Source organism: Pavona decussata, unplaced genomic scaffold (assembly GCF_977016875.1).
Source record: "Pavona decussata unplaced genomic scaffold, jaPavDecu1.1 SCAFFOLD_52, whole genome shotgun sequence".
NCBI lineage: Eukaryota > Metazoa > Cnidaria > Anthozoa > Scleractinia > Agariciidae > Pavona > Pavona decussata.
In genome coordinates, this window is record NW_028145474.1 from 890,553 (window position 1) to 916,453 (window position 25,901).

At 37.8% G+C, this 25,901-nt stretch overlaps 2 protein-coding genes across 2 annotated transcripts; one reads left to right on the plus strand and one right to left on the minus strand.

Moving 5' to 3' along the window:
* Positions 1–7,084: 7,084 nt before the first annotated feature.
* Positions 7,085–15,388, minus strand: LOC146480794 (stomatin-like protein 1). The gene is made up of 8 exons (XM_085109179.1): positions 15,202–15,388; positions 15,022–15,122; positions 14,360–14,426; positions 14,105–14,187; positions 12,424–12,627; positions 10,417–10,472; positions 9,253–9,389; positions 7,085–7,855 (listed from the first exon to the last, which is right to left on the minus strand). Exons 1-8 carry the CDS (start codon positions 15,275–15,277, stop codon positions 7,377–7,379), a joined length of 1,203 nt encoding a protein of 400 aa, XP_084965305.1. The 5' UTR covers positions 15,278–15,388; the 3' UTR covers positions 7,085–7,376.
* Positions 15,389–15,396: 8 nt separating this feature from the next.
* LOC146480795 (uncharacterized) lies at positions 15,397–25,759 on the plus strand. Its single transcript, XM_085109182.1, has 7 exons — positions 15,397–15,701; positions 16,432–16,512; positions 19,489–19,557; positions 20,192–20,306; positions 22,466–22,566; positions 23,142–23,223; positions 24,514–25,759. The coding sequence occupies exons 1-7, from the start codon at positions 15,435–15,437 to the stop codon at positions 24,591–24,593; spliced, it is 795 nt and encodes a 264-aa protein (XP_084965308.1). The 5' UTR covers positions 15,397–15,434; the 3' UTR covers positions 24,594–25,759.
* Positions 25,760–25,901: the final 142 nt, after the last annotated feature.

Genomic DNA, 25,901 nt, shown 5'->3' on the forward strand with positions numbered 1-25,901 from the left:
AGTTCCTACAACAGGAGGTTCCGTTGGGGTTGGCTGCGTTGTCATTTTAAACAAGTACTGAACTCAGTATGACTTGTTTTCTTCACGATAGTTTCTTTGATAGTTTTATTTCATTTGTTCTGAGTTGTGACCTTATAAAGGTTCCTTAATTCCCAATACTAAAATTGCCATCAAAATATGCGTTGTTTTTACCACCAAACTCATGGTCTTATGTTTAATTCATTTTACCAGTATTCTGACCTGAAGACATGCGCAACTCAACGAAAACATTTAAGCAAAATGCTTAAAAACTTGTCTCCTGTGTAATTCCCAGATCGTCTTGTGCCCTTTTTAAGTCATAATTGCGTAAGTAAACACAATTTTGTTTGTTTGGATGCTTTTACCAAATTAAAATTTAAGTTGCAGAAAGTTTTCCGGGAACGGAATTTAATTCCTCAAACTAGTTGTTATTGTTGGCTTTACGAAAAAAAATAACTAGCAGTTTTTTTCTTTGCAAATAAACATATCTGCCCCTCCGAAAACGAAATGAATTTAAGTTTCTAACTTTACGAAATTTTGAGCCAATATCTTTTCGAAAAAACTTCCAATTTTTTTAAAGCCATAAATCCTTATTTCTAAAGCGACTATAAGAGGCACACTACATACAATTTGCCTATTTTTTCTCAGACTCGTTGGTCTCTGTTTTTAGCTAGCTTTCCTTTTTTGCAGTGAAAAACAAATGCTTTTGTTATGACAGAAATGTCAGCAATGGTAGTCATCTGCTTCGAATTATGGAAAGTACAGAATTTGGGATTTTGCAATGAATTGTATGATCATCATAACCTCAAGAATTGTGTTTAATTTGTTCCTGTTAATCTATAATTACATTCAACCTATACAATACTTTATTATTATTGGGTAAACCTCCGATATCCTTATCAACTTAGATCTTTCCTCGTCATCGACAGTAGAGTTGACTATTCTTTAAGATGGGATTATAGTTTAAAACCCAGGGGTCATAGAAGTGTACTCCTCTTCAGTGAGCCATATAGGTATGCACGGTGCCAAAGGCTTTTTGGTCTGAAATAGGGTATATATTATGACCATCTGGGTATGGAATTGGGTATATTGGGTATTTAGGGTAGCAGGGATGGCGCAGTGGTGAGAGCACTCGCCTCTCACCAATCCGGCCCGAGTTCGATTCCCGGTCTCGGCGTCATATGTATAGGTTGAGATTATTGTTGGTTCTCGTCCCTACTCCGAGGGTTTTTCTCCGGGTACTCCGGTTTTCTTCCCTCCACAGAAACCAACATTTCCGAATTCCAATTCGACCTGGAAACAGTGGAGAGAAGAGTCACTCCTTGGATTCCACTGAAATTCCCATTTATTCATTTATTTTATTTATTTTTATATTGGGTATGTTCTTACGAGTGAAATGGGGTCGAAAGGCCAACACAGCTTCTGCTAAAATGTTTAATTTTCCGCTTTCAACCCGATTTTTTGACCAATTAAGCATTTTGTATATTTATTTAATTGGCGTGCCCTTAAATAAGATATCAATACGGTAGGGCCGGAAAATCACCTGTTATGCAGCTCTGAAATAGGGTAAGGGTTTCAAGGAGCGCGCTTCACACTTCCACACAAATTTTCGAGTATTACCCATCCCAGGGTTTGAAAACAAACAAACAAACAATCCAGACGCTTGAGATTTGCGATACTAGAGACCTTAAGCACCAGGACGGGAGCTGGAGGACGACGGCTTACCGGAAGTGAAATTATACCACTCGACAGAATTGCGCATGCGACAAAGCTTACATCATTCCGTCGTGCCCTCGTCTCCGACGTGAAAACAGATGTTTCGCCGTCGTGTGTAGTGTTGTAAAGCTACTGTAAGGGTTGTTTTGACTTTAGTTTTAGAATACAGTTGTTATTTCCTTTCGATAGTTTTGATGGATATTTTTTAGATTGTTTGACATTTTCCTGTGGGCAGGCTTGCCTACTTCCTTTAACCTTGGCTTGGGCCTCCTCGCAGGTTGAAATCAAGGCAAAACACTTAAGGATTTTATAAGCCTGATTGGTTTCCCTTTCTTTCTATTTTCTTAGAACAGTTGTATTGTTCTTTCCTATAGACCTTTTTCATAAATGGCGGCCGATTTATTATTCTTTTCAATATATCTTAATTAGCCCTACTAACCTCATTTTAGAGTAAAAATTTTTTTGAATTTTGCACATGCTGACGAGGCTAGTAAGGCTAATTTTCATGGAAACAAAAGATTAATTTACCGGCCGCCATTTATGAAAAAGGTCTATTAGTGTATTTTGGCAAAACCAGTTCTTATCTCTGGTTGGGACCATCTGGCCTTGGTTGAGTTACAGTCGTAAACATGTTTACAGCACACTATAAAGTAAGGCGTGATTTGAGTGATACTTGTAGTAAAGATGTAGAGTAGATGTAGAATTAAGTAGAAGTCTTAATTTACCTGTAGAGTAGTCTTAGAATCGAACTGAATAATTGTAGAACTGTCGTCGAGTTGTTGTAACGAAGAACCAGTCCCTTAAGAATGCGAACAGCTACCCCAAAGATTCCTGGTGCCTCTCCGCTGTGCAAATTTCGTTGATGTTGTTGTTGTTGTTTGTTTTTTTTTTGTTTTGTTTTTTCATCCTGAATGTATTTCTTGGTTCAAAATTTATATTGTCTGATAGATAGGTGATATCTGTTGCTATTGAAGCCAGATTCACGGCAGACGACTAATCTCACTTTTGTAATTTATTTCACTGGTAAGAGTTGTATCTCTTGCCTCCTCGTGTCCTCGATGTTGAAAATTCCCGCTAAAAAGAAAGACGGCGATAAACCCGTACAACTATAGTTTTAACTTCATACTTAGTGACTTTAAATGGAATCTAATGAGACTGTCATTTCCTCCGTTCAAATTGCAACCTTTGAAACTGGCCCTCCAGTTTTAAGTTTATATTTGAAACAGAGTCAACAGAGTTGGCTTCTAAATTCATGAAATATTAGCTTAAGTTAACTTTTAACCAGATGATGATTCGCTGAGGTTGCTTATTTTCCTTGCTGAAAATTCATAATCTTTTATGTACTGCTTCGTATTTCCCCCCTTTCCCGTCCTTGGTTCCTGGTTGCTTAATGACAAAGAAGTCACGTTGGAACCGGAGACGTGGAACCCGCAGTCCTTTTCGTCCCACAGACGACGCCGTCCTCGTCTCCTGTCCTGGTGCTTAAGGTCTCTATATACTAATTATAAGTGAAGCCTTCGACGGACAGGTTGACCTGAGGATAGCAAGTCAAGGAGCTCTCTTCCTAGTCTTGCAGGTTATGTCTTAAATAAATACTTTACAAAAATAGAGTTTACTTTTGCTGAATTTTACCATGTTTTGATTTTTATCGAATGGACTTAGTAGGAATTCACGAAGATTTCTTTCCAAAAGGTAGAGGAACATTGAAGAATGAGAACCCGTACCCGCTTCGGTGTCAAAATACAAAATAACCTTCATTAGCATAAACAACACAAGTGAATAGTGCTCAGTTTCGCGCGTTCTGGTTCTGAGGTGATTTAATATCAAAGTACTATATTCCTCCATCCAGAGCTCTTAACGCACACAATGAAATACTTCTAAGTAGCTAGCTTTTTTTTAAATGTTGTCTATGGTGTTCTATCTCCTGCTTCACTGGGTACCACTTCCTGACCATTTATTTATCACCATGATTACTTTTTTTTTCCTGTTACTATTATATATATTCCGTTTCTTTGAGTAACGCTTTCTTACCAACAAACTTTTAAAAGTTTAAATGTTCAATCTAGTTACTAAGATAGATAAGCTGTTTCGTTAGTCAGAGTAGCTTTTACCTGTTCCTGTTATCTTTTTCACCACAGTCGTAAATATTTGTATGAACAAGGGAATAAATTTGTTTTTGCTTGTCGTTTAGGCAGTTCCATTATTGAACAAAACATTTACAAAGGGCACAGTTATAACTATTCTATTCCATATTAACAGAACAATTAATAGGAAGCAGAACTTCCAAGAAGCTTTTTTCCTTCGAAAAGGTACAAATTTGCTCCAGACAATCTATTTATTACCGCATATATATTTCGTTTCTTTGGGTAAAACGCTTCCTGTATTTGAATGTAATAAACTATAGTGCTAAAACTCTCAGACTTTACCGTAAAAGCTCTATAGGGTCCCCCGCGAGCTTATTTTACTTTCCGGCGTCAAGGCAGGTCAGGGTGGTTTATTACATCTGTGGTATCTAAAGACAAAATTTGAGCAAAATGTAAGAAGAACAGCTCTTAATGCTCTCTAACGTAGATTGTCGTTTCCGCTCTAGACTGCAAGCAGTCCCTTTCTGGTTAGTCGAGATGGTGTGCTCATAGCGCAGGGAGACTGGAGCGAGGAGAAATAAACGAGAAGAGACCGTTCCTCCCCAAGCCCCCTTCCGCTCGTTAGCTCCAGTTTTTTTGCGCTCGGCTATTTCGCGTGACCTCTCGACTATCCAGAAAGGGACTGCTTGATGATTTATCCTTAACGACAATTCAAATTCACATTTGGTTTCAATATACACTGAAGTATGTTGTACGCAACAGCTTTTTAGTGTTTCCCAGCTGGCCTCAGTAAAGTTGACATGAATTGCCCAAGATATTTTGAGTGTTTTGTTCCTCGTTTCCTTTCAGCTTTTATCGCGTTAAGTACCTAAAAGCCAATTGAACGCAGTTGCATAGCAATTTTATTTAAGGAAAAGACCTTTTATATCATTTATTACTCACTTTTTTGGGGCAATTTTTTTTAAAATGGGCGTCTGATGCCATAATGGTACCTTATTCGCAATTAATGTTTCATTAGACTATTTAATTCTAAGAATATTTCTTGGTTAACGAGGATGCAACAAAGAAGGAGAATTAGATATTAATTCAAAAATGTTGTTCCTCTTTAATAGCATCGACCCATTTATTTGTAGATCAGTTGCTGCTTTTGTCTATGAAATCATGAACTCTAGATATGAAAAGTTATATGACAAGTGAAACTGTATTAGAAATTTACTTAATTATATAATTATATAATTTGTATAAGGTAATGCCATGTATAGAAATGGAATACCTCAATAAATTGTTGTTGTTGTTGTATTTTGTCGTACTTGTCGTACTGTGACGTCACGAAGCATTTTGTATTGAGTTGGCAAGGAAAAAGGTTTAAAACCTCAATGCCCTCAAAAGACGAAGCCGAGAAAAAACGGTCATTCAACTGATAATTTGGTGGATATCTGTTCGAAAGGCAGGAATCTCCTCAGAAATTCAGATTTAGCGTTAGAAAAGAAAATCTAAAGTTTTCTTGGGCAAAATGTCAACTAAAACTTTCGTAGCCGGTAGAGACTTAACCGTTTAATTCGTAAGGACACAGTAAAATTGAAGCCCTTATCCTTACCGCTAAAAGATTACCGTGCGACGCGCCTGACCGTGGTCACCCAACAAACTTTTTTTACAAGCTACAATCAGGGACAAAAGTTGTTGACACACATAAAAATTTCCAACCTTTATCCCTTGGTTTAAATTCTCCCCTCTCTCCCCTAGTGAAAGGTAGCTTCCCCTTCTCCCCTATTCAATGTTGGAAACAAATAAACATACTGGAAGCGTCTTGCAACATTGTTTGGGGTGGGGGGGGGGGGGGCCTACAGATGAAAAAGGTGTTTTCATTTAAATACAAAATACCATGGTTAGTTCGAAAGTGTTAGTTTTGGTCAGCTGTTTGGTCAATTGTCTCAACACTTTTGTCCATGATTGTAGCCAATCAGGATACGCGAATTTCATTAACGGTCACGCCTCCTTGCAAAGTCCAACCGGCAAGTGACGCAGCAACGAATTATTGAAAACATGTCCTTAACTCGCAAGAAAAAGTTTGTTGGGTGGCCACGGTAAGGCGCGTCGCACTACAATTCCTTTCCATTTTGGAGTGGAAAAATGTCGTTTAGAATGCGATAAATTAACCTGATCAGCTGGCATTTACAGCTAGTACACTCGGGGAGTAAGATCGCGTTCCTTGAAACGTTCCGTCACTTAAATTTTCAGCTAAAACAAACGAACAGGTCAAATTGTATAAACTCAATAAAAAAAAAAACGATCTGTAGATACAGCAGACAACATTTTAAGTTATAAATTTCAACTCGTGTACGTGCGGTTGGGAATCCTTCTGCGATAGAGGACCCACAGAGAGCCAGACTGCTAACATCTTAAATTTGCGAACGGGACTTTGGGCGTGATGTTCAACGGGTTTGCCTTTAGATTCTGAGGGTCTCTGAAGAGTCTCTTGGTCGAGACGAAACGCCGCTTCAGACTAGCCACGAACATTTCACAAATATTTGGCAATTTTTCAATTCTTATTGCATAAACATTTTAGGTATTTTCATTAAATTTTCTCGTTGGGTGCTCCTGAGGAATGAGCTACGTTTTATTGTGTTCAAAAACTCATTAATAATTCATAAGCCCATTGACCTATCAAATGGTCGATAATACATCACGTGCAGTGGTTTTAAAACCCTACAAAACATCCTCCTTATTAGTATGCGGTGTTTAATGTTTTTCTCCTATGCTAATTTCCAACGTTTACAAAAGCATCATTGGCCGTTTTTATGCTAAAGACGTCAAAGTCGTCTCGAGACGACTTTAACGTCTAGAATAGAAACGGTAAATAAGACAGACGCATTTAACGTCTGACGGCTTTAACGTCTTTAGTTAAGTGCGTCGTAAGTTTAGACGCACTTAACAGACGACTTTAACGTCTCAGACGTTAAATGCGTCTAGTATAAAAACGGGACGCCCTTACTGGGACACATTTAGCCCTGACTCGTCCACAGACGACTGGCACGAGTTAGAAATCGAGGCTAAGCGCTTAAACAACATGGCGGCCAAGAAGAACTTGAAGGAGTCTCGGGGCAGAAAGTGGAGTGAAGTTGAGCTGAGGTCTACTTTTATGCGTCCCGTCTTTATACCAGGCGGCTTTAACTTCTCAGACGTTAAATGCGTCTAAACGACTTTAACGTCTCTAGCATAAAAGCGGCCATTATTTTGAACTCTCCTGACACACGCTTTTCCAGGAATGTTTTTGAAGCCGTTACCATTTTTATGTACTTATTTTAAATTCAACTTCCAACACTTTGCACTTTAATTAACTGAAGATGACAGACGTTTCTGTCGAAATATTTCTTTTCAAAGTTTTTTCGTTTTCTTTGAACTATAGTCTAAATGTACATGTAAAAGAAACGTACATAGTATGCTCCATCTCCGTTGTACAAGCTTAACACTTGTAAAAACTGTTTGAGTGCATGTATATTACAATAACAAGTAGACAGCACTTGTAGAAATTAACCATCCTGAATTAACATAATGCTTTTAAACAATGTAAACTCCTGGCCTCTGCGAAACTTGTTTATCAGGAATAACTGGTTTTTCTTTTAGCATTTTTACAATCTGCTCAAGGTTCATCGCCATCTTCAAGTCACCATCAACCTTCAATGTTCCTTGCATATAGGCATCAAAAGCCGTTGTCTGTCCGTAAAATATCTTCTGCATATCTTCAACGCTCATAGTCAATAGAACATCAGGTTTATCCAGTGGTTTATCAGTATATATTCTTCCATGGCCACTACGCAGATCAAGATACCATGTTCCACCACTTTCTCCAAGGATGTTGAACTGGAACATGCCGCCTATCTCCTTAACGAGGCTCTCATTAAGAACACCACTGACCAACTTTACTAGCTGCTCAGGAGTAAGGAGGTTGACTCCAGTCTCCTCACTTCCAGAGTGAGCAGAGTCACCTGAGGAGTCTGGGACGGGTGGTGCACTTCGAACGTTCCCAGCTCCCATTGCTGTGGATGAATGCAAGACAGCAATTAAGTGTATGGTCTAAATAAACAATTTCCTTAGTACATTCACATAAACACCTTAATTCAGCTGGACGGCTCAGTGCAAAAATGCTGTAAGTGATTGTTTTCTCTTGTCTAGAAATTCATCAAGTTTGCTATGCAGAGTTGCTCTGAACTAACAATCAGCTGTATATTTACTTATTTATTTAGTTATTTATTTATTTTATTTATTTATTTAATTATATTATGGCAGTCTCAAAACACATATGGATGTCATACTATATACAAGCCAAACCTGGGGCGTCAAGCGTAACCCAGGGGCTCACGCGTACGGGAAAAACCCATTCTAAAATTATGTGCTAATGATAAAATTTAAAACTGTACAAAAGTGAAAGTATAAAGTATCCATAATTATCTATCTATATCAATTGGCAAATCCTGAACGAAAACACTATAAAAAAAAGTCAAAGTGAAAAAAAACCTATTCTATTATTATTATTATTATTATTATTATTATTATTATTATTATTATTATTATTATTATTATTACTATTATTATTATTATTATTATTATTATTATTTTATTTATTTTTTGCTTACACAAAGACCTATAAAATATAAATGTGAAATATCCCAACCCCTCCCATGGAAGGTCTTTTGGTTTGGATCCCCACCCCACTCTCCTTGAAAGTTCAGTTTGGCTTTAAGCTCTCCTTTAAAAGCTGTGGCCTTTTTAGACCCCTTCCCCAACTCAAAATTTCCTACTGACCTCCCACAGGGCAAGTATGGATATGTTCTGAAACCACACAATCAGCTTGCACAGAAAGTGGCTCAATCACTAACAAATGAAGAAGACAACGCCTTTGAGCGTTGTTAAAAATCTTCAGGAAGGGATAACTGTCCAAAAACCCAGGGCCCAGTTGTTCAAAGCCCGATTAAGCTAATCCCGGATTAATGTAAACTTTGATGCGAGTTTAATTGAAAATCAATAAAGATTCTCCCAAAAGATTTTTGTCCGTCAGTTTTGCCTTAGACTTTTCTTAGCCTTTAGCTTGAAATTTAAGCCTTTTAAACCATTTTACACAAGCGAGATGAAAACCCCAATTAACTTTTAATCATGGATTAGCCTTAATCCGCTTTCTAACACCTGGGCCCTGGACAAGTTAAGTTCCTCCTATTATCTTCTTGAAGACAAAAATTACAAATGATAAAAAGCCACGGCAAACTAGTGCACCATTGTTTCAACTTTAACTGCATTTTTGATTCAATAGTTTAGAAGAATTTGATTGCAAAAGTTAGTGTTCAATACATATAGTGGTTTAGGAACCATCATTCGGAAAAGTTTGGAAGGCCGTTCCCCATCCTCCCTTAAAGACTGATACGCAAGGTTTATACCATACCTGACAACATACTGGCCAATCCAGGGTCTGCAGCAAATGTCATGTTTCCAAGCTTTGCACTTGGAGATCCCCCTCCAAAGAGAGCAGACAGAGCACCGACAACCTCATCAGCCTCTTTTAACACACTGACCTCTGACCTGTTTAATGCCAAAGAGATAACAAAGCAGAGAAATAAGCTACGCATAAATCATGATTTAAAGTTGTAATTTTTTTTAAGAGCCTGTAGCTCGTATAAGCCCCAATGGTTTCTCTATGGGCATCCTCGCCATATGTTTCTCTCTCTTTTGTTGTTCATTTATCTTTTAATTTATATTTTAATATATATTTATCTTGTAATGATGTGTAAAAATAGTGGCAAAAAATAAAGTGGACTGAACTGAAGAGTTAACTTTGCTGATTAACACTTTAACCCCTAATATCAAAGAATAAATTCTCCTATCTTGTCCCCATACTTTTCCTTTAAACTTTAGGGAGAGGGTATTAAAATATCAAGAAAGGTGATCATATCCTCAATTCTCATGACCTCAGGTGTTGAATAAGCATTGATGTTACAAGGAGAAATTTGATGCTGATCACTGCTAAGGCTTTAAGAGTTAATTAAGTGGAACAAAAAAAAAACATTGTTTAGCTACTACTTGAAGGTTATACTTTCATTAATTAAGCTTGGTTATTTTTCTTTACTTCAAAATAATTGTTAGGATGAATTATGTTTCAAGGGGCCATTCTGCCCCAAGTATGGACCATTCCATTTATATACATTATTTATACAGAAATTCCAGTTCAGCATAGCTGGTTTAAATGGAGATCTGTGTAAAATAAATAATTAAGTGTAGAAATGAAGCAAAAAACCAAACAACTGAAGAGTTCATGAAGGTGAGAAATTAACTAACTAAAGGTGATTTAGATGTTTCTTGACTCTCAGTTTAAAACTAGTGAGAGACTCATCATGATGTAAGTTACGAGGAAGAGTGTTCCAGGATTTGGCCCGGCCATTGTACTTAAAAGATGTTTGAAATTTAGAAGTCTTGACAAGAGGCAGGCAAATAAGGTCTTTGCTCCTAGTGTTGTAGTTATGGATCTGCTCCGAGGAGTGAAAGTCATCTAGCAGATAAGCTGTCTCAAGTCAGGGAATATTATGGGCAAAAACAGCCTTTCTGTACTTACATTTCAATTCTTTTTATCTCTACACCCCAAACTGCTGCTCCTCTGTTAACAACTTCCTGTCAGTAACAAATAATAGGTAAGTTATCACCTAGCATCCTACACAGAAGTTCTTTGGCTTGTCACATCACACAATCCACCCCATGAATGTAGGGAAGGGTGCGTGACAAGGAAAAAATGCCTGCTAGAAGGCTTGTTAACACCCTGTCACCATGAAAAAACATTAAGGTATTATGCATCAGTCAATTCCAGCTGTGCCCATCCCCCCCGGGCAATAGTGGGGCATTTTCCCGCACTGTCCATCCCGGGGGTCGAGCATAAGCCTTCCACCCAATTACCATGGGGCATTTGATGATCTCACTTATTTTACCTTATAACATTTTTGCTTCTTCTAATAACCAATCCATTGGCAAATTCAGTAAGTTTCTTCTAGGATACGACTAGATAGGACGCAAATGGGATGCTAGAGCGGCAGAATGATCTATTTGGCACTAAATACGGGAAACAAGACCTAGCTGGGACTAAACTTGGCCTGAATTACCTTAGATTTTATTGCAAGTAAGCCGAGAAAGAAGAAAACAAAACATTTTTGAGCCCCTACCCCGGGGCATTTGAACAAAGTTTTGTCCCGGCTGTGGGGCATTTGCCAGCTTATTTTCAAAATATCCTAATTCCTGGGGATCGGCCCGGGGGGGGGGAAGGACACAGCTGGAATTGACTGATGCATTTAACAATAAAATTGCAAAGCGATGTGTTACATTTTCCACTTTCGTACTCTTGCCCCTCTCAGGATCAACCATGATTCTGGTTTTCTGTTGTTGGTCCAACAGTACAATGACTCCATACAAATCCTGCTAAGTTTGTCTCAGTTCCTAACATTAAGAACTGAGACAAAATTTGAAGGATTTGTATGGAGTCATCGGGGCATAACAGGGCTAATATCACGCCCCCATATTGCAACAAGATGCTGATTTTTGGCAAGTAGGCATTTTCCATCATGCTCTTTCCAAGTATACTAACAAAATCCCATAATTTCATAAATTCAGTTTTTATGACATCATCACTTTAGGACTCTATTGTAAGGAGAAATAAAATGCATGTCACTATTTTAAAGAAACTACCGATGGTAACTCCACAAAGAAAGTACTCAGTCATGAAAGTTTGCCATCATCAGCTTGTCATTGTTATGGGTAACTGAAGGGCTGTATGCCGGAAAAAAGCTGTAACTGACTTCTAATAAATAATAATTATATTGTTAAATTCTCCTTCCAAATTGCCTTGTATTTACTTGTGAAAAAAAAAGGAGATTTTGATCTTGTCCCTTACATTAAAAGTCAGTCATGGCCTTATTCTGTGCACCCCTTCAATTTAGAAGTACTGATCAAAATTATCAGGACAATAATTTTGGCCCAATATGACAACGAAAAATGACCACTTTATAAAGATCTGCGGCAGAGCTACAGATTTTTTAACCAGGCAAATTTTCACCACTCTCTACACCAACATAAAATAAAACCAGCCGACAAAATTGTAGCATATTCATTGTCCCATGCAATTGAACCAGTACTAATTGGGCAAAAAAATTAGCCTTTAAGTCATTTTCAAACTCTAAGTAACTATTAGTCACCATTGTAGTTGAAAATTGATGGCCAGAGGAACTGGTTGGTGGGTCTTTTAAGACCCACCAACCAGTTAAAATGGCACCAACCATTAAAATGGCAGTCCTATTATTAATGTTGAGCTGTATATTCACAATAAGTTCAGAGCCACTTTAAATTTACAAAATGTAAGGCAGTTTGCTTCATTTTTTTTAAAGTACCTGAACAAGATGATCACAGTTTATAACCACTTAAAGCTATAATTAGGGGTCTTTTCAATGTATTATTCTGTTGTTATGGTAATGATTAGGTCAAGACAATGATCAGGACTTTGATACTATTATTGTAACAAGAGTATTAGTATTGGTCCGCCAAAGTATATAAGTGCTTGAAACTGGATGTAACATGTTACCTGAACTTGTTTGTTGATAAATTTTCTGTCATGCTGAACTTCAACAAGCTTCCTTGAAGCCAGACAATGAACAAGGGTTGTTTGAGCAAGCATGCGTAAGGAGTGATTCAGATCCTGGACAGCTGTTTTGGACAAAACTGCATCTTTGATACCAAACTGTACCTCAGCACCAATAGAAACATACCCACCATCACTGGTGCGGATCTTAAAAGTAACAAGTTAGAATATTTGTTTAGTGACTTACAGAAATTAAGGTAAAGTCTCACTTGGGTCACAGGACACCCATTTGGCTGAAGCTTAGCCTTAACCTGGTTTTTGTAGCCTGAAGGAATTAGGGCTATTATATTACTCCCCCCTGGATGGGATGCTAGTCTTTCACCGGGTAAATTGTTACACTTGGCAGTTTGTTGGCTTAAGATTTGCTGGAAGTGTTTACACACCATGAGAGAAAAAGGGAATGTGGACAAACAAACTTAACAAGCACGTCAAGCTCCAGCAAGTGAACAGATGCAAAATGAACTGACACAAACATGTGAGCTGTAAGAACATAGGGGCCCCTGCAAAATGGAACGGCTGCCCAAAAGGCCTGGGCTATGCAGGGCACCACTGACCTGCAACTCCTTCGATTTTTACTTTGCCTAAATTACATTTAGCCATATTAAAATTGCTGCCTTACATTAAACACAGCCAACATGGTGCCTAGCTTCACAAATAATTACAGAAATTAACATTTGCAAATAGTTTTAGCCTAAACCTTATCTAGAGAATGTGCAGTCCCATAATATGCACCCCCCTCCTAATATCTCCCAACAGGTCTTGACAAATTCTGAGCAAGGACAGGAGTCATCTGCAGTTAGCAGAATGTGCAGTGCTCTTGAGATATGATTCTGACCACAAGCATGTAAAATTCATGGCTTTTAGTATGACAATCCATAAGTCAGACCAACCATAATAAAACTAAAATAAAACCAAAACTACAAAGTTTTATAAGATATGCATTGTTAAAAAATTTTACAGTTGAATTAATCAGCTAACTAAAGTAAAGTTCAATAACAGTTCAGATTTAAAAATCTCTTATAACTAGAGAATTAGTTTCAAGTAATATCTCAAACACGAGGAAGAGTGTCTCATCAGATATCCAAACACTGACAAGTAGGTTGAAAAAACGAGGTGCAGCCGAGTTTTTTTAAACAACTTCGAGGTATTTGGATATCCGATGAAACACACTTTCGAGTGTTTGATATGGCTTCTCAAATGATCAACAATTCTTGGAGAAATTCAAGGCTAAAGTTTGCAAATTTTTATGGTAATTAGGATCACATATCCAGACCGTGGTAGTGAATTTCTTTGTTTTCTCTTGATGAATTATTAATGAGTTTGAGAACTACAGTGGAACCCCGCCTTACAGCTGTACAACCACCTCATTTTTAAAATGTGACTACCTCGTTATTACGACCACTTTTTGGTGCACTGAACGAACTGAGAGTCCAGTCATTTCCTTAGTTGTACAACCTCATGAGTCCACCCATGCAATTAATACAACCACATTTTCACAGCCCAAAATTGGTTGTATTAATGAGGTTCTCCTGTACATCCCTAGGAAGGCTAATAATTCCACTGCACACTCTAAGAGTTCTATGACCGTATTTTACTCACTAATTTTGAGCATTAAACTTTATACCTGTTGTGGAGGAACACTGAATGCTCTGGCTCTTGTATCCACTCTCGTCCATGTATCAATGCATGGATTAATGAAAATCACACCTGAATGAATGTTATATAGAATTTTTTTACTAATGCAAAAATTCAAAGTTTAAATTAAAAACAGCTTTGTGTAGATCACTCCTGGAGTTTGTTACCTGAGGGATGGTAACTTGAGGGAAAAGTTCAAAATAGATTTGAGGAAATAAGGCGTGACAGCTGAATACAAACCAACCTGGTCCTTTTGGAGGTAACAGTCTTCCCAGCCTAAAGATCACTGCTCTCTCATAATCTTTGATAACCTGATACAAAAATTATTATAATAAGTAGGTGAGTTTTGGAGTCAAATTTCAGGGAAAAAAAATGTTGTAATATCAAGTCCATTTACTATAATTTATTAAAAACTTGATCGATAGATAATGGAACTCAACTTTTAACCGCCTTAGCAGCTATAGAAATTATCAGCCATTTTAAAAACAAAAGCTATTATTGTAGCAAACATTAATCTTCAAATAATAAATACTTCCAGATAAAAAATCAGGACTAGATATTTTTAATGTACGGGTTCATCCTTGCTTATGCGCATGCTCAGTATCTCTTTTCCGCATATTTGCACCACAAGTGTAAGCTGGTTTCATCTGCTGCATATAAATACATTTGGCTATCATTGAATATCTTGGCTTCCCTTCGCTGAAGGTCAAGCGCATTTAAATCTATTCTTACAGCCGAAAGGTTGTAGCGTTGGGTTGCCATATAAACGACATGACCTTTGAAGGACAGTCTCCTCTTTTTTGCCTTCCTCTTTGACAGAAACATAAGATTTTTAAGCTGACATGGATATGTCAAATTGACATAAGTCTTATATACAAGCTTTAATAGCATAAATTTGAAGCTTACCTTTATGCAGAAGAAAACTGAAATAGGAAACGTAACGAGAAGAAGTAAACAAGAGAAGAATGAAAACAAACATTCCACTATATTCCACTCCGATGGTCGCTCTGAAAATATTAGAAGACATAATTATTAAAATGAGTTCACTTAGACAGGATTCAACCTTGGAAGTCCGGTAAAACTGACCTGTTTTGTCGCTTCCATCATAGTAAACCGCTACCTGATGTTCTGGCAATCGGTTATAAGTGAATGCTTTCGCCATTAAGTCGTCAAAAATATTTTACGTAATTAATATATACAGCAATCAGTCAACGAAGCAGACAAAACCCATTTTGCTTTCCTCTTTGAGTCTTCGAAGACTTATTGTGAAACCGCGTTCCACAAACTCTGTGGGTAGCGGTCATTCAGCTAAATCCAAAATGGCGGCCACTGTTGGTTTTCTGCGCCGCTGTAGATTCTCGTTTGGTGGACCAATTTTACTCCAAACAAGGACTTTTGCAGCAAAAAGAAAATCGAAGCGTGCATTCGAGCAGCGAAAGCACCAAGATGATGTATTTTTATTTAATTACAGAGCTCCACCAAGCCATACTTTCAGTGAAGCGATGGGTGCTTTGCGGGCTTATGCCATTAATGGCGAGCGGCAGACTGTAGAACTTCACATGAAGATCAATATGGGAGAAAATAAGGTTGGCTCGTGTGTTTAAAACGTGACAGAAAGGGATAAGATTCCGCACAGTCCGACATTGATTAGGTATTGATGGTTTGCATGTGACGTCATGGCGGCCATGTTGGTGTACAGGAACAATAAGATTTTTCTCCTCTGGGAGTTAACTTCCATTTTTATGGAAACTTTGTGAACAAATTTTCTTTTGTTTTGTCCACCAACATGGCGGCGATGCAAACCACCTATACATTTTCATACTCAAACTCAATTCATGATTCCTGTTTATGTTCTGTTCGTATGTCTCTGAGATATTATCATGACACAGGCAGAGGTGCATTAAGGAAGTATAATGTGCGGCTGTGGGGAAATCTTTCCAAAATAGAAAAAATATGCTTAAGGCTGAAAGGTTCTTATTAATGCCTGCCGATTCTACCAGCTTCAAGTTTATACTTGTAAGATAAAGTAAATTTTCCTTTTGGGATAGCATGTTTCTCAATTCCAACATTTTTTTTAAGGAAGCGGTGTCGTCCAGCGAGTGTCGAACTTGAAATCCGGTTTCAAGCCCCGTCCTTGGCCACGCTTGTATATAACCAGATGGTTAATCCCCCCTGGCAGTTGCGACTTTTAACCTGTTATGTTTAATTTTTATTTGTTTCCTGTTATTTCTGAGTGGAATGCAGTGAGGCCTGTAAACTAGCTTTGGGTAGCTAAGTGCATTTCCACTATAAAGATACATATATTTTATATTATAGACCAAGATCAATCCTTTTCATGGTATGATGATGCTTCCCAAACCATATGGAAAGGACAGAAAGGTGTTGGTTTTCGCAAAGGTAATGGCTACAGCTATACATGTAGTTAATAAATAATAAGAGCATTTTATTACAAAACGTCGCGCATGAAGCGAATTGCATAATTACATTACATAAGAATAAACCTAGTAAAATAACAGCTTGTAAACTTGATCAGGACTGAGCATTACATTTACTTATCAGTCCCTGGGATGATCTTCCGAGCTGAAAAACACAAAAAGCATGCGCGAACTCTGCATGAGCGCTGGGCACCAAAAGTTTCAAAAATGGCGGCAATTTTAATTTTCTTATTTTCAACAATTTACTATGCTACTGCAGATATCTCGGTAAGTAGCAATAATTATCACACACAAGAAGATGGGTGCAGGTGTAAACTTGCTGTGGTTCGATTTTCTTAGGGCTTCTTAGAATTTTAGAAAGATTTTCAAACCTTCATTGTTCCTGCGGCGTGTAAACAAATCGCCTCTACGAGTCTGTTATTGTCATGGACCTTTTTACAAAAGGCAACTATATAAGCAAACCCCTGAATATTTAAGATCGAGAGCTCAACCCTGGGTAGAAAAATAGTTACTTACTGAGTTTGCCAAAGAATATAATTGTTTGCCAGAGCAGATTTTTAATTTTTTTCACAAGGATCTAATTATCGGTGTTGAGGGAGCAATTTCATGCGATGCGTTACTTTCGATCTCTTAGTATATTGTACTGCTTTATTTCCTTTAGTTTAGTTTAGTTTAGTTTAGTTTATGCCTCTTCAATATATTGTTTATTTCTTTTTGTCTTTCACTGCCCGTCTCGATTAGCTTTCGCTACTTGCGGTCCAGTATAATTAGCTAAAAGTTGATCATGGTAAACACAATAATTCATTAAAAAAGTTTGTTTTTGACACGGTGTGTGTGCATCCATCTAGTAGGCTCAGGTCAATTATACAACTGATGTGTAACAATATTTATCTGCACAGGTCAACTGAAGGCAGGAAAAATATCTTTAATTACGGAAACTTCCCAAATAATCCCTTTAGTCACTGCGCTTAGTGGAGATTTTGAATTTCTTTCACAAAGGCTTCCGTGGTCGCACTCTTGCCATCATTCACTCGTCGCGCAATTTTGTGTTTAGAAACGAAAAAATAAACAACTTTGCAACTTTTTAAATAGAATTTTATTTCAATTTCAGTTGTGCCGACGGCAAATTGAATTGTCTTGTAATGAGGAACATGGAGAATAAAATAGAGATGAAGCTTGGGTAGCATAGTTACAAAAGAAGTGTCCCTTTGCTGTGTTTATAGTCATGTACCGGAACCTGTACCGCAAGTCCAGTTTTCGTTCTTGTCCTTACACGGTGTGGAAAAAATGCCTGGTCCGATTTTATAGCATATTCGATGAAATTGGACAAAACGTAGATGGTAAAATGTAGTTTAACCACAAAAGCCACTGCTCAACAATACAGAATCGAACGGCAGCATTTTCAATTCACTTGCGCCCGCGAACGGATATGTGCAGAAAAATTACGCAGAGCGTTTTTCCGCTCTGAAGGGATGATCATATATAGTAGGGCATAATATTTCTAAAGATCTCTAGCATTTGTTTTATCCATTTAAGCTCCAACATCAATATGTATTTTCTCCTCACTGTCCTCCATATATTTCTTATGCTACTAGTTGGGAGATTTTGTCTAAAAATCAAGGCATTTCATCTTTGGTGATCATTTCCTTTATTCTCATGATCTTAATGTTAAATCACATAGTGACATTTTAAGGAGAAATTGTACAGTATGCTGATCACCTTTAGGACTCCCAGGGACAGAAACACACTATCTATTGACACTTCAACCATCCTAGATGTCAAAGTTTAGGTCTTTTATGGTCAGATTTGTTTCACTGTTTGCACATGCATGTGTGTATGGTGTACAATAAGAAGGGGTGCCTGGAAAAAAGCCCTAAGTGACTTCTGATAAACTACTAGAATCTCCTTCCAAATTTTATTGTTTTCCCTTGGAAATAAAAGGAGAATTTGAGTTTTCATCAAAAGTCACTTAGGGCCTTATTCCATATACCCCTTTAATTTATTTCCAAAACAGTGCTGTTTTTGCCTATTCTGGTCTTCATTTTTTAATACAGTGCAGGTCAGAATTAAGCGAACCCAAACATACGCTTATAATGCGTCTGCTTTGGATGCGTATATGCGTCTAAAAGTCTGCAGTTGCGCATCTAGTCAAAAAAAGTCCCTTGAAAGAGGCTCAAGGTGTTCATTGTTATTAGAACAAAGAAAAGCAGCAAAGTGGCAAAAGCCTTCTGCTGCACCCATTGGCTGTTGTGGTCCTACCAATCTCATCAGGCTCATTCTATTTCTATTATTGCATTCTGATATATTTGGTATTCTTTTACTTGTACCCCCAAATCTTAGCTTGAGCAAGTTTAGTCATTTATTTCCCATTCATCTCGTTTTTCTCAGTTAAGCTTTGTAGTTTTCTTTTTTTAACTTATTGTTCTTGTGTTAGCCCTGTTAATTAGTCCATCTCTGCCATGTGTTTATGTGGGTTAGTTGATCCGACGTAAGTTCTCTCGATGAACACTTAGTTGCTCTTAGAGCAAATGTCATGTTCAAATATTGTTTAAATAAATAAATAAATAAATAAAAAATCTTAGAAAGAGTAGGGATGGTTCAGTGGTGAGAGCACTCCCCTCTCACTAATGTGGCTTGGATTGGTTTCCCGGACTTGGTGTTACATGTACGTGTGGGATGAGTTTGTTGTTGGTTCTTGTCCTTGCGGTGAGAGGTTTTTCTCTGGGTACTCCAATTTTGCCCTCTCCTCTAAAACCAACATTTCCAAATTCCAATTGGGTCTGGATATCTAAGGGCCACAGATTTGCCAGTCAAAGCAGACTGTTAAGTGTCACCCTTGTTAAACAAAGTTGATTTATTTATTTATTTATTTAGATAGATAGGTCCAAAAAGCCAGTAGTAGTAGATTCCTCCCTGATGTTATTTGTCTCATTTTCAGGGTGAGGCTGCTGAAGCTGCAAAGGATGCTGGGGCAAACATTGTTGGTGGAGAGGAGCTCATTAAACAGGCACAGTACAACTTTATTTTGTCATTATAACAATATTATTCAAAGTACCCTTGGCAGTAAAATTCTATCATTAAGGACAGTGCCTTCTAAATAAAGAAGTATTATTGTGTGGTTTATGGCTATTGAAATCTAAAAAGAAAATTGGGGGTAACCACGCATTTTTTTTAGAGATAATGAAGCAACAATTATTCTAAAAAACAGTAAAATACAAAGCAATGTATGGCATTTTTTTTCCAAATTGAGGCTTTATTATCTCTGAAAAATGTATGGATACCCCCAATTTTCTTTTTGGATACCAAGAGCACTTGCTAAGTTCTGCTTTCCTTGCATAGTTTGAAACCACACAAAAATATCCCTATATTAGTACGCACCACCCATAGGAAACCTGAGTATCTCTAGATGCGCGGAACGTATGCGCAGTAACAAAAGTAGGCACCGTCCTTTATTAAGTGGCTATTCTCTGGTCCGGGTCCAAGTTCCCATCTTTATTGTCTTGATTTTCAACTTTTAAAAATGCTTATGAGAATTGTCCCAGACTGTTGCCTCTATTGACAAGTTCTGACACCTTACTGAAACCAAGTTACTGAAATCCCTGTCTTGCTGCGTCATAATCACAACATTTTTCTCATTGAAGGTCGCCAGTAGTGAGGTGACAGACTTTCATCAAGTGCTGTGCACATTGGAATTTCTGACTCAAATGAAACCATTACAGAATGTACTAAGAGAAAAGATGCCGACAACAAGAAGAGGTAAAGAAACCAGTTCAGGCTGATCAATTTGACTTGTTGCCTTGAAGGTATAAATTTGTATTGCCCATTCTGGAGTTCAAATGGAGACTAGAGACAAGTTTTTTTTCTAATTTTCATTTAATCACAAATTGAAGTCTATTAACAAGAATTAGATCACTTTAAAATTAGTCAGTTTACCAACTTTGAGCTTCTCCCTTTAGATTGCAACCATGTAGAAGGCTTTCAAAAATCGGAAAAATTAGAGACTTTGTTTGGATTTGGGGGACACCAGCTCAGAATTAGAGACATTTGTATGGAATTTGGACGACATTTGACAGGTCACGGCCTGATTATTATGCAATGAAACATATTAACCAGACTTGGTAAACTTACATACCTCCTACTGACCAAGTTCAAGGTCCGTACTGCAAGTTACGGACCAAGTTTTTTCCGGTTGATTTACATGTATGGCCCAAGCACGAAGTGCGCAAGCCATAAATCAATGGGAAAAACTTACAGTACGGACCGAGAAAATGAGGTTAGTAAGATATCTGTTGTATCTCTGAGGTTAATCAGGTTCGCGGGAAAGGAAACTTTCAAATTTAACGGTCTGTACAGTGAAATACGGCCCGCTAAATTGATCAATCACACCACATATACTGAGAGATTAAATAATAATTTTTACATGATGTTTCTTAATCACAATTTGAAGAATGTATAAACTATGGCCTGGGTCCCTTTATGAACTTCACAATGGGCAATCAAAGTAGCATGGGTGGGTGTGGAGCCCTGAAGTTTAATGGGTGGAGTTAAGACTGTGTGTGACACTCCTAAAGAGAGATGCATCCGCCCCTTCAACTCCACCACCCTGGGGAAAAAGTATAAATGCTATGCTAGGGATGACAAGCTTCACTGGCGTCAAGACTAATTTTTTTTGTTTGTTTGTTTTTTTGTTTTTTGTTTGCATGAAGCCATCTCAGAGTCAGAAAGCACTTGTTGTCATATGTCAGAGGGCCCTTTTCCTCTTCAAATCTTCATACACAAAGTACAAATTACTCTTCTAACTTTTTCTTTTTCAAGATAAAAAGAATGTCTATAAAAATAGGAGGATTTGAACCTGTGCCGTCGGATCAACAGGCAGTGATCTTAAACACTAAACAACCGACAACTCGCTCCCAGAACTCACAATTTTTTGGCTACATGTCGTAACCCCCGACATAAATGCTAACCATTAAGCTAACTGGAGAGCTATTTAGGCTAACCTGAGTGCTATTTAGGCTAATTGAAGATTCACTTCATGTAATTCTAAGTAAGTGTCCAAGGGCCCTCTCATCTATCCCTTCCAGTGCTTACCCTCAGAGTCTTGTTTTCTTTTGCAAGGCTAAGAAACTCTCAGGTCAACAAAAAATGCTACTCTCAAAGTCGCAAATTTACAATATTTGCCACTTGTTTTGCTGTGCTCAGTACGGTTTATATTTGTTGTTTAATAACATTTTTGTGAAATTTCCTTTTTATGAACCAGTGTAAAGAAGTTCAATTCTAGTTTGTCTGTTGTGCAAACTGCTTTTATGACATGGAGGCATTAATATTTTTGTTTATGATTTAATCAACACAAAGCTTGCCCTTGAGGCAAGTGAGCACCAAAACATTGCATCAAATATTGTCAATAATAAAATGATATAACTTGTTCTTAGAGAACTGGACCAGAGGTTTTGTTAGTCTTGTTGTGTCATTTTTAATTCAGTAAATTTACCAATGAATTTACAGATCTCCTAGTAGGAGCCTTGTGTCACCGCACAGTACTCATGCAGTCAAACAGTCTGTCAGTGATGACAGTCATCTTCATTCATGAAGGATAAACATATGATCAACTCCAACAGTTATTTATAAACTCTTCACAGTCCCCTATTTTTCCGTGCCATTTTCGAGACTCTTACACTTCGGTCGAACTCCCGCCATCAGTTTGTAAAGGTGACCGCACCAGGGGAGAGTGTCTAAACTACCAAGGGGGGCCCTAGTCAGGGTACTTTGAGTGGGGAAGGAGTTTAGACACTGTCCCCAGGTTGCCTTGCCGTTAAACAAGGATGGCAGGAGTTTGATCGAAGCATAAAGTTTCGAAAATCCCACAGAAAAATAGGGAACTGCGAACAGTCTAAGTTATCTATGTCATTTTTTGAAAGGAACTGCTTCTGATGACATTGCTGCTGCCATCAGATCGTACAAACAGGGACACCCATACAGGTGTGACAGGCTTGGCTACATCAATATTGGCATAGGAAAGGTAAGTTGACCATGGACAACAATGACAATGGTTTTCCACATTTTACAAGTGATGCTTGTATTTTCATTTTGAACATTTGGATTGTTGCCCTGGCACCAAAGGTCTGTTCAATAAAATGATATTTACACTTGCACACTCACTAGCAGTAAATAAATAAATAGTATAATACCTCTAGCACCTTTATACAGTATTTTTAAAATGGATGGCTATTGTTTAAAGCACTCTTCATTGAACTCACAAATACACAGATATGAAATAAAATGAATGTTAATGATTGACTGTGCTGTTACAAAAGTATCCACACACCCCCACACCTAGAAGGATTTCTGTTTGGATACTCCACCCCACCCCTCTGGACATTTTTAAAACTTTGGCTTTTGACCCCCCCCCCCCCCTTCCCCCTCAGAATCTCCATTGACCTTCCATGGGGGGGGGGGGGGTATGGATATTTTCTGAAACTGCTCTTTCATTTCTTGATTGATTGATTGATTGATTGAGTGATTGATATCTTTTTGTCATTTCAATACAAGGACCTCAAGTTTTAATAAGGCTTTATTATTATATTTATTTTGTAGCTCTTCTTTACTGATGCTGAAGTGAGAAATAATGCTTTAGCAGTCATATCTACTGTTCAATCGTACAGAATATCCAAAAAAGGTAATTTATAAATTTCACATTCCAACATACCTTTTTTACAACATGCTTAAATGAAACATAGAAAGCTGTCACTCTGTGTATTTACATGTACAGTGTATGGCCTGGGGCCCACACTCAAGCATAACGATAAGCATTATTTCCACTAATTCAAGAGAGACAGCTGGGGTGGAGGAGGGGGGAGCGGCAGTTGCTAAAGAAAATTTTATATGAGGAGGCTCTACCCGTGGTCCAAACCCTTATCCTTTTATTTGCCATTTTTAGCAGAAACATAACCCTTTGAGGACGTTGCCTACTTTTGTTACTGCGCATACGTTCTGTGCATCTCGAGATACTCGGGTTTCCTATGGGTGGTGCCTACTAATACAGGGATATTTTTGCGCGGTTTAAAACTAACTGAAGAAAGCAGAAATTAGCAAGTGCTCTTGGTATCCGAAAAGAAACTTGGAGGTGACCATGCATTTTTCAGATAATAAAGCTTCAATTTGGAAAACAACGGCATACATTGCTTTGTATTTTACTGCTTTTTAGAATAATTGTTGCTTATTTATCTCTAAAATATACATGGTTACCCCCAATTTTCTCTTGCTAAGATCTGCTTCATATACCTTCCATAGAAAATGGTACCCCTTTCACATACTTACAGTAGGTTAATAATTGTTCCGTTCAGGATAATTTAAAGGCCCCTTACTAGTAAATACCTAAATGACAGTTTTCCCTGCACTTTTTAAAACTTCACCTCGTGAAATCCGTACCCTTTTTTTATATGCCATATACCTCCAGCCTGAAAAAGATACTATTTCAGGTAAAGCTTTCCCGTTTAGTCCACTCTAGGAAGTATTCCTTCGAGATGGGGGGGGATTGCTTCCTTCCTTTCCGGCGAAGCACTGTTAACCTTTGCAAACCAAATTTCCCGCTTCACAGAGTTTGCTAGCCAGGGGAACTATAAGGCCAGAAGTCCTCACTTTGGCAATCAAAACAATATTTTCATTCCATTTGTATCGCATTTCATGGGTTCTACGCGGCTCACACAGTTAGTAGTACTTGAATATCCCGATTACATCGAAGTAAATACCTTAATTTCCACGACCAAGAGCACTGGTGATCTACTTCAGAGGTCGTCGGTTCAAATCCCGCCGAGGTTTTTGTTTGACCTCAGCAAACCCAATTTCCTTTACAGGGCTAGCAAGCCAGCGGAACTATAAGGACAGAAGTCCTCGCCCAAAAAAAAGTAATTTCAATTCATTTCTATCACAACTTAACCTGCCTGTTTTTGTTTTGTATTTTTGCTAGGCCAATTCTTTGAGAAAATGTGGCTTTCATCTACAAATGGTCCTGGATTTCGTTTAATCGAAGACGAGCTAGTTACCTAATGTTGGAGTAAAACTAGTGATCAACTCTGTAGTGACCGTCAAATGTCAGAGAAGACTGGACGTGAATTTGATATCTTGTCAGTTTTAAAGCCGTGCTGGCCAGTATTAGACTGTTGTGAAGTTTGGCTGATGCAGTTTGATCTGCGCATGCCATATTGATGTGCTCGTGCAGAAGGTTACTAACGCGTACGGAAAGCTTAGAGATAACGATCAGGGTGGTAATAACATTTGAAGAACGGTTTATGTCAGGAGGTAAAGACTGATAACCAGATACAATGGAGAGAAAACCGCAGATGGACAAGAATGCTTGCGACTCAAGCGGTTTTCGCAGGGCACCCAATCAAAGAGCATATGCATGAACCGCCCGGCTGGACTCACTTTGGTAGAGTATGAAAATGATTGGAATACTGACCGAGCCTTGTCTAATCCAGTGCAACACTAGTAAAAGAGAAGATATCGTTTGATCTCTTGTCGGCTCGAGTAGTTTTTAGTTGAATAAGAGCTCAATCGAAGAGACTCCGAATGATGTAAGCTCGGTTGTACATTTACGTTCTCTGAAACATAAAAAAAAGATTGTCATACTACTTATCAAAAATGTTTTTTTTTTTTTTTATTTCTGTGCATTATTTTGCAGCTAATGCATGAATAAATAAATGTAAATATATGAAACATATATTTTTTGAACTATGGATGAAAGATCAAATAAGAAAAAGATCCTCGCGGTGAGTACGCAACTTAAGCAGTTGCGCAAAGAAAGTCTGAAAAAAATTCAGGCTTGAACGGGATCCCGTTCAAGCCTTTTTAGACATTTCCACGTTGTCAGTACAAGCAATTGCAAACCATGTAATTGCAAACCAATCAACAGGCGACACTTGTAGAAGATTGGTCAAACGTTGAAATCAAGCTGTTGGGCAGCTTTTTCTGTGGTAATACTATTGTCCTGTACACTTTAATAAAATGGCTTCAATTTTGAGTTAGGAGATGAACTGTGTGAATAGAAACTGTTAGAGTCAAAAGTAGATTGGTGTTAGTGCTTTTGAGTTAAAAAGATTTAACCCTAAGTCAGGTCCCACTTTTGTGAAAATAGGCTTTAACTACATGTATGTCACGTTTAATGCATTCTGAAGTTTAGGAGGAGGTATTTTGAAAAATTTGTAACTCAGTCAAAATTTCAAAGAAAACAAAAGTTAAACATTTAAATTGTTATTTACAAATGGAACTTCAATTTATACAATATTCAAGCTGTTTGAGCAAGGAAAGCACCGGCAATGTATAGATAAAGTACAAAATGTAGATTCCCAAAGGTAA

Excerpts from the sequence above, each read along its gene's own strand:
- LOC146480794 (XM_085109179.1), bottom strand. The coding sequence starts at position 15,277 with ATGGCGAAAGCATTCACTTATAACCGATTGCCAGAACATCAGGTAGCG. Across the intron at positions 14,427-15,021 it reads CAGTTTTCTTCTGCATAAAG|GTTATCAAAGATTATGAGAG; the intron begins GTAAGCTTCAAA and ends TTTTTGTATCAG. Across the intron at positions 7,856-9,252 it reads ATTGGCCAGTATGTTGTCAG|CAATGGGAGCTGGGAACGTT; the intron begins GTATGGTATAAA and ends ATTCATCCACAG.
- LOC146480795 (XM_085109182.1), top strand. The coding sequence starts at position 15,435 with ATGGCGGCCACTGTTGGTTTTCTGCGCCGCTGTAGATTCTCGTTTGGT. Across the intron at positions 16,513-19,488 it reads AGGTGTTGGTTTTCGCAAAG|GGTGAGGCTGCTGAAGCTGC; the intron begins GTAATGGCTACA and ends TCTCATTTTCAG. Across the intron at positions 20,307-22,465 it reads GATGCCGACAACAAGAAGAG|GAACTGCTTCTGATGACATT; the intron begins GTAAAGAAACCA and ends ATTTTTTGAAAG.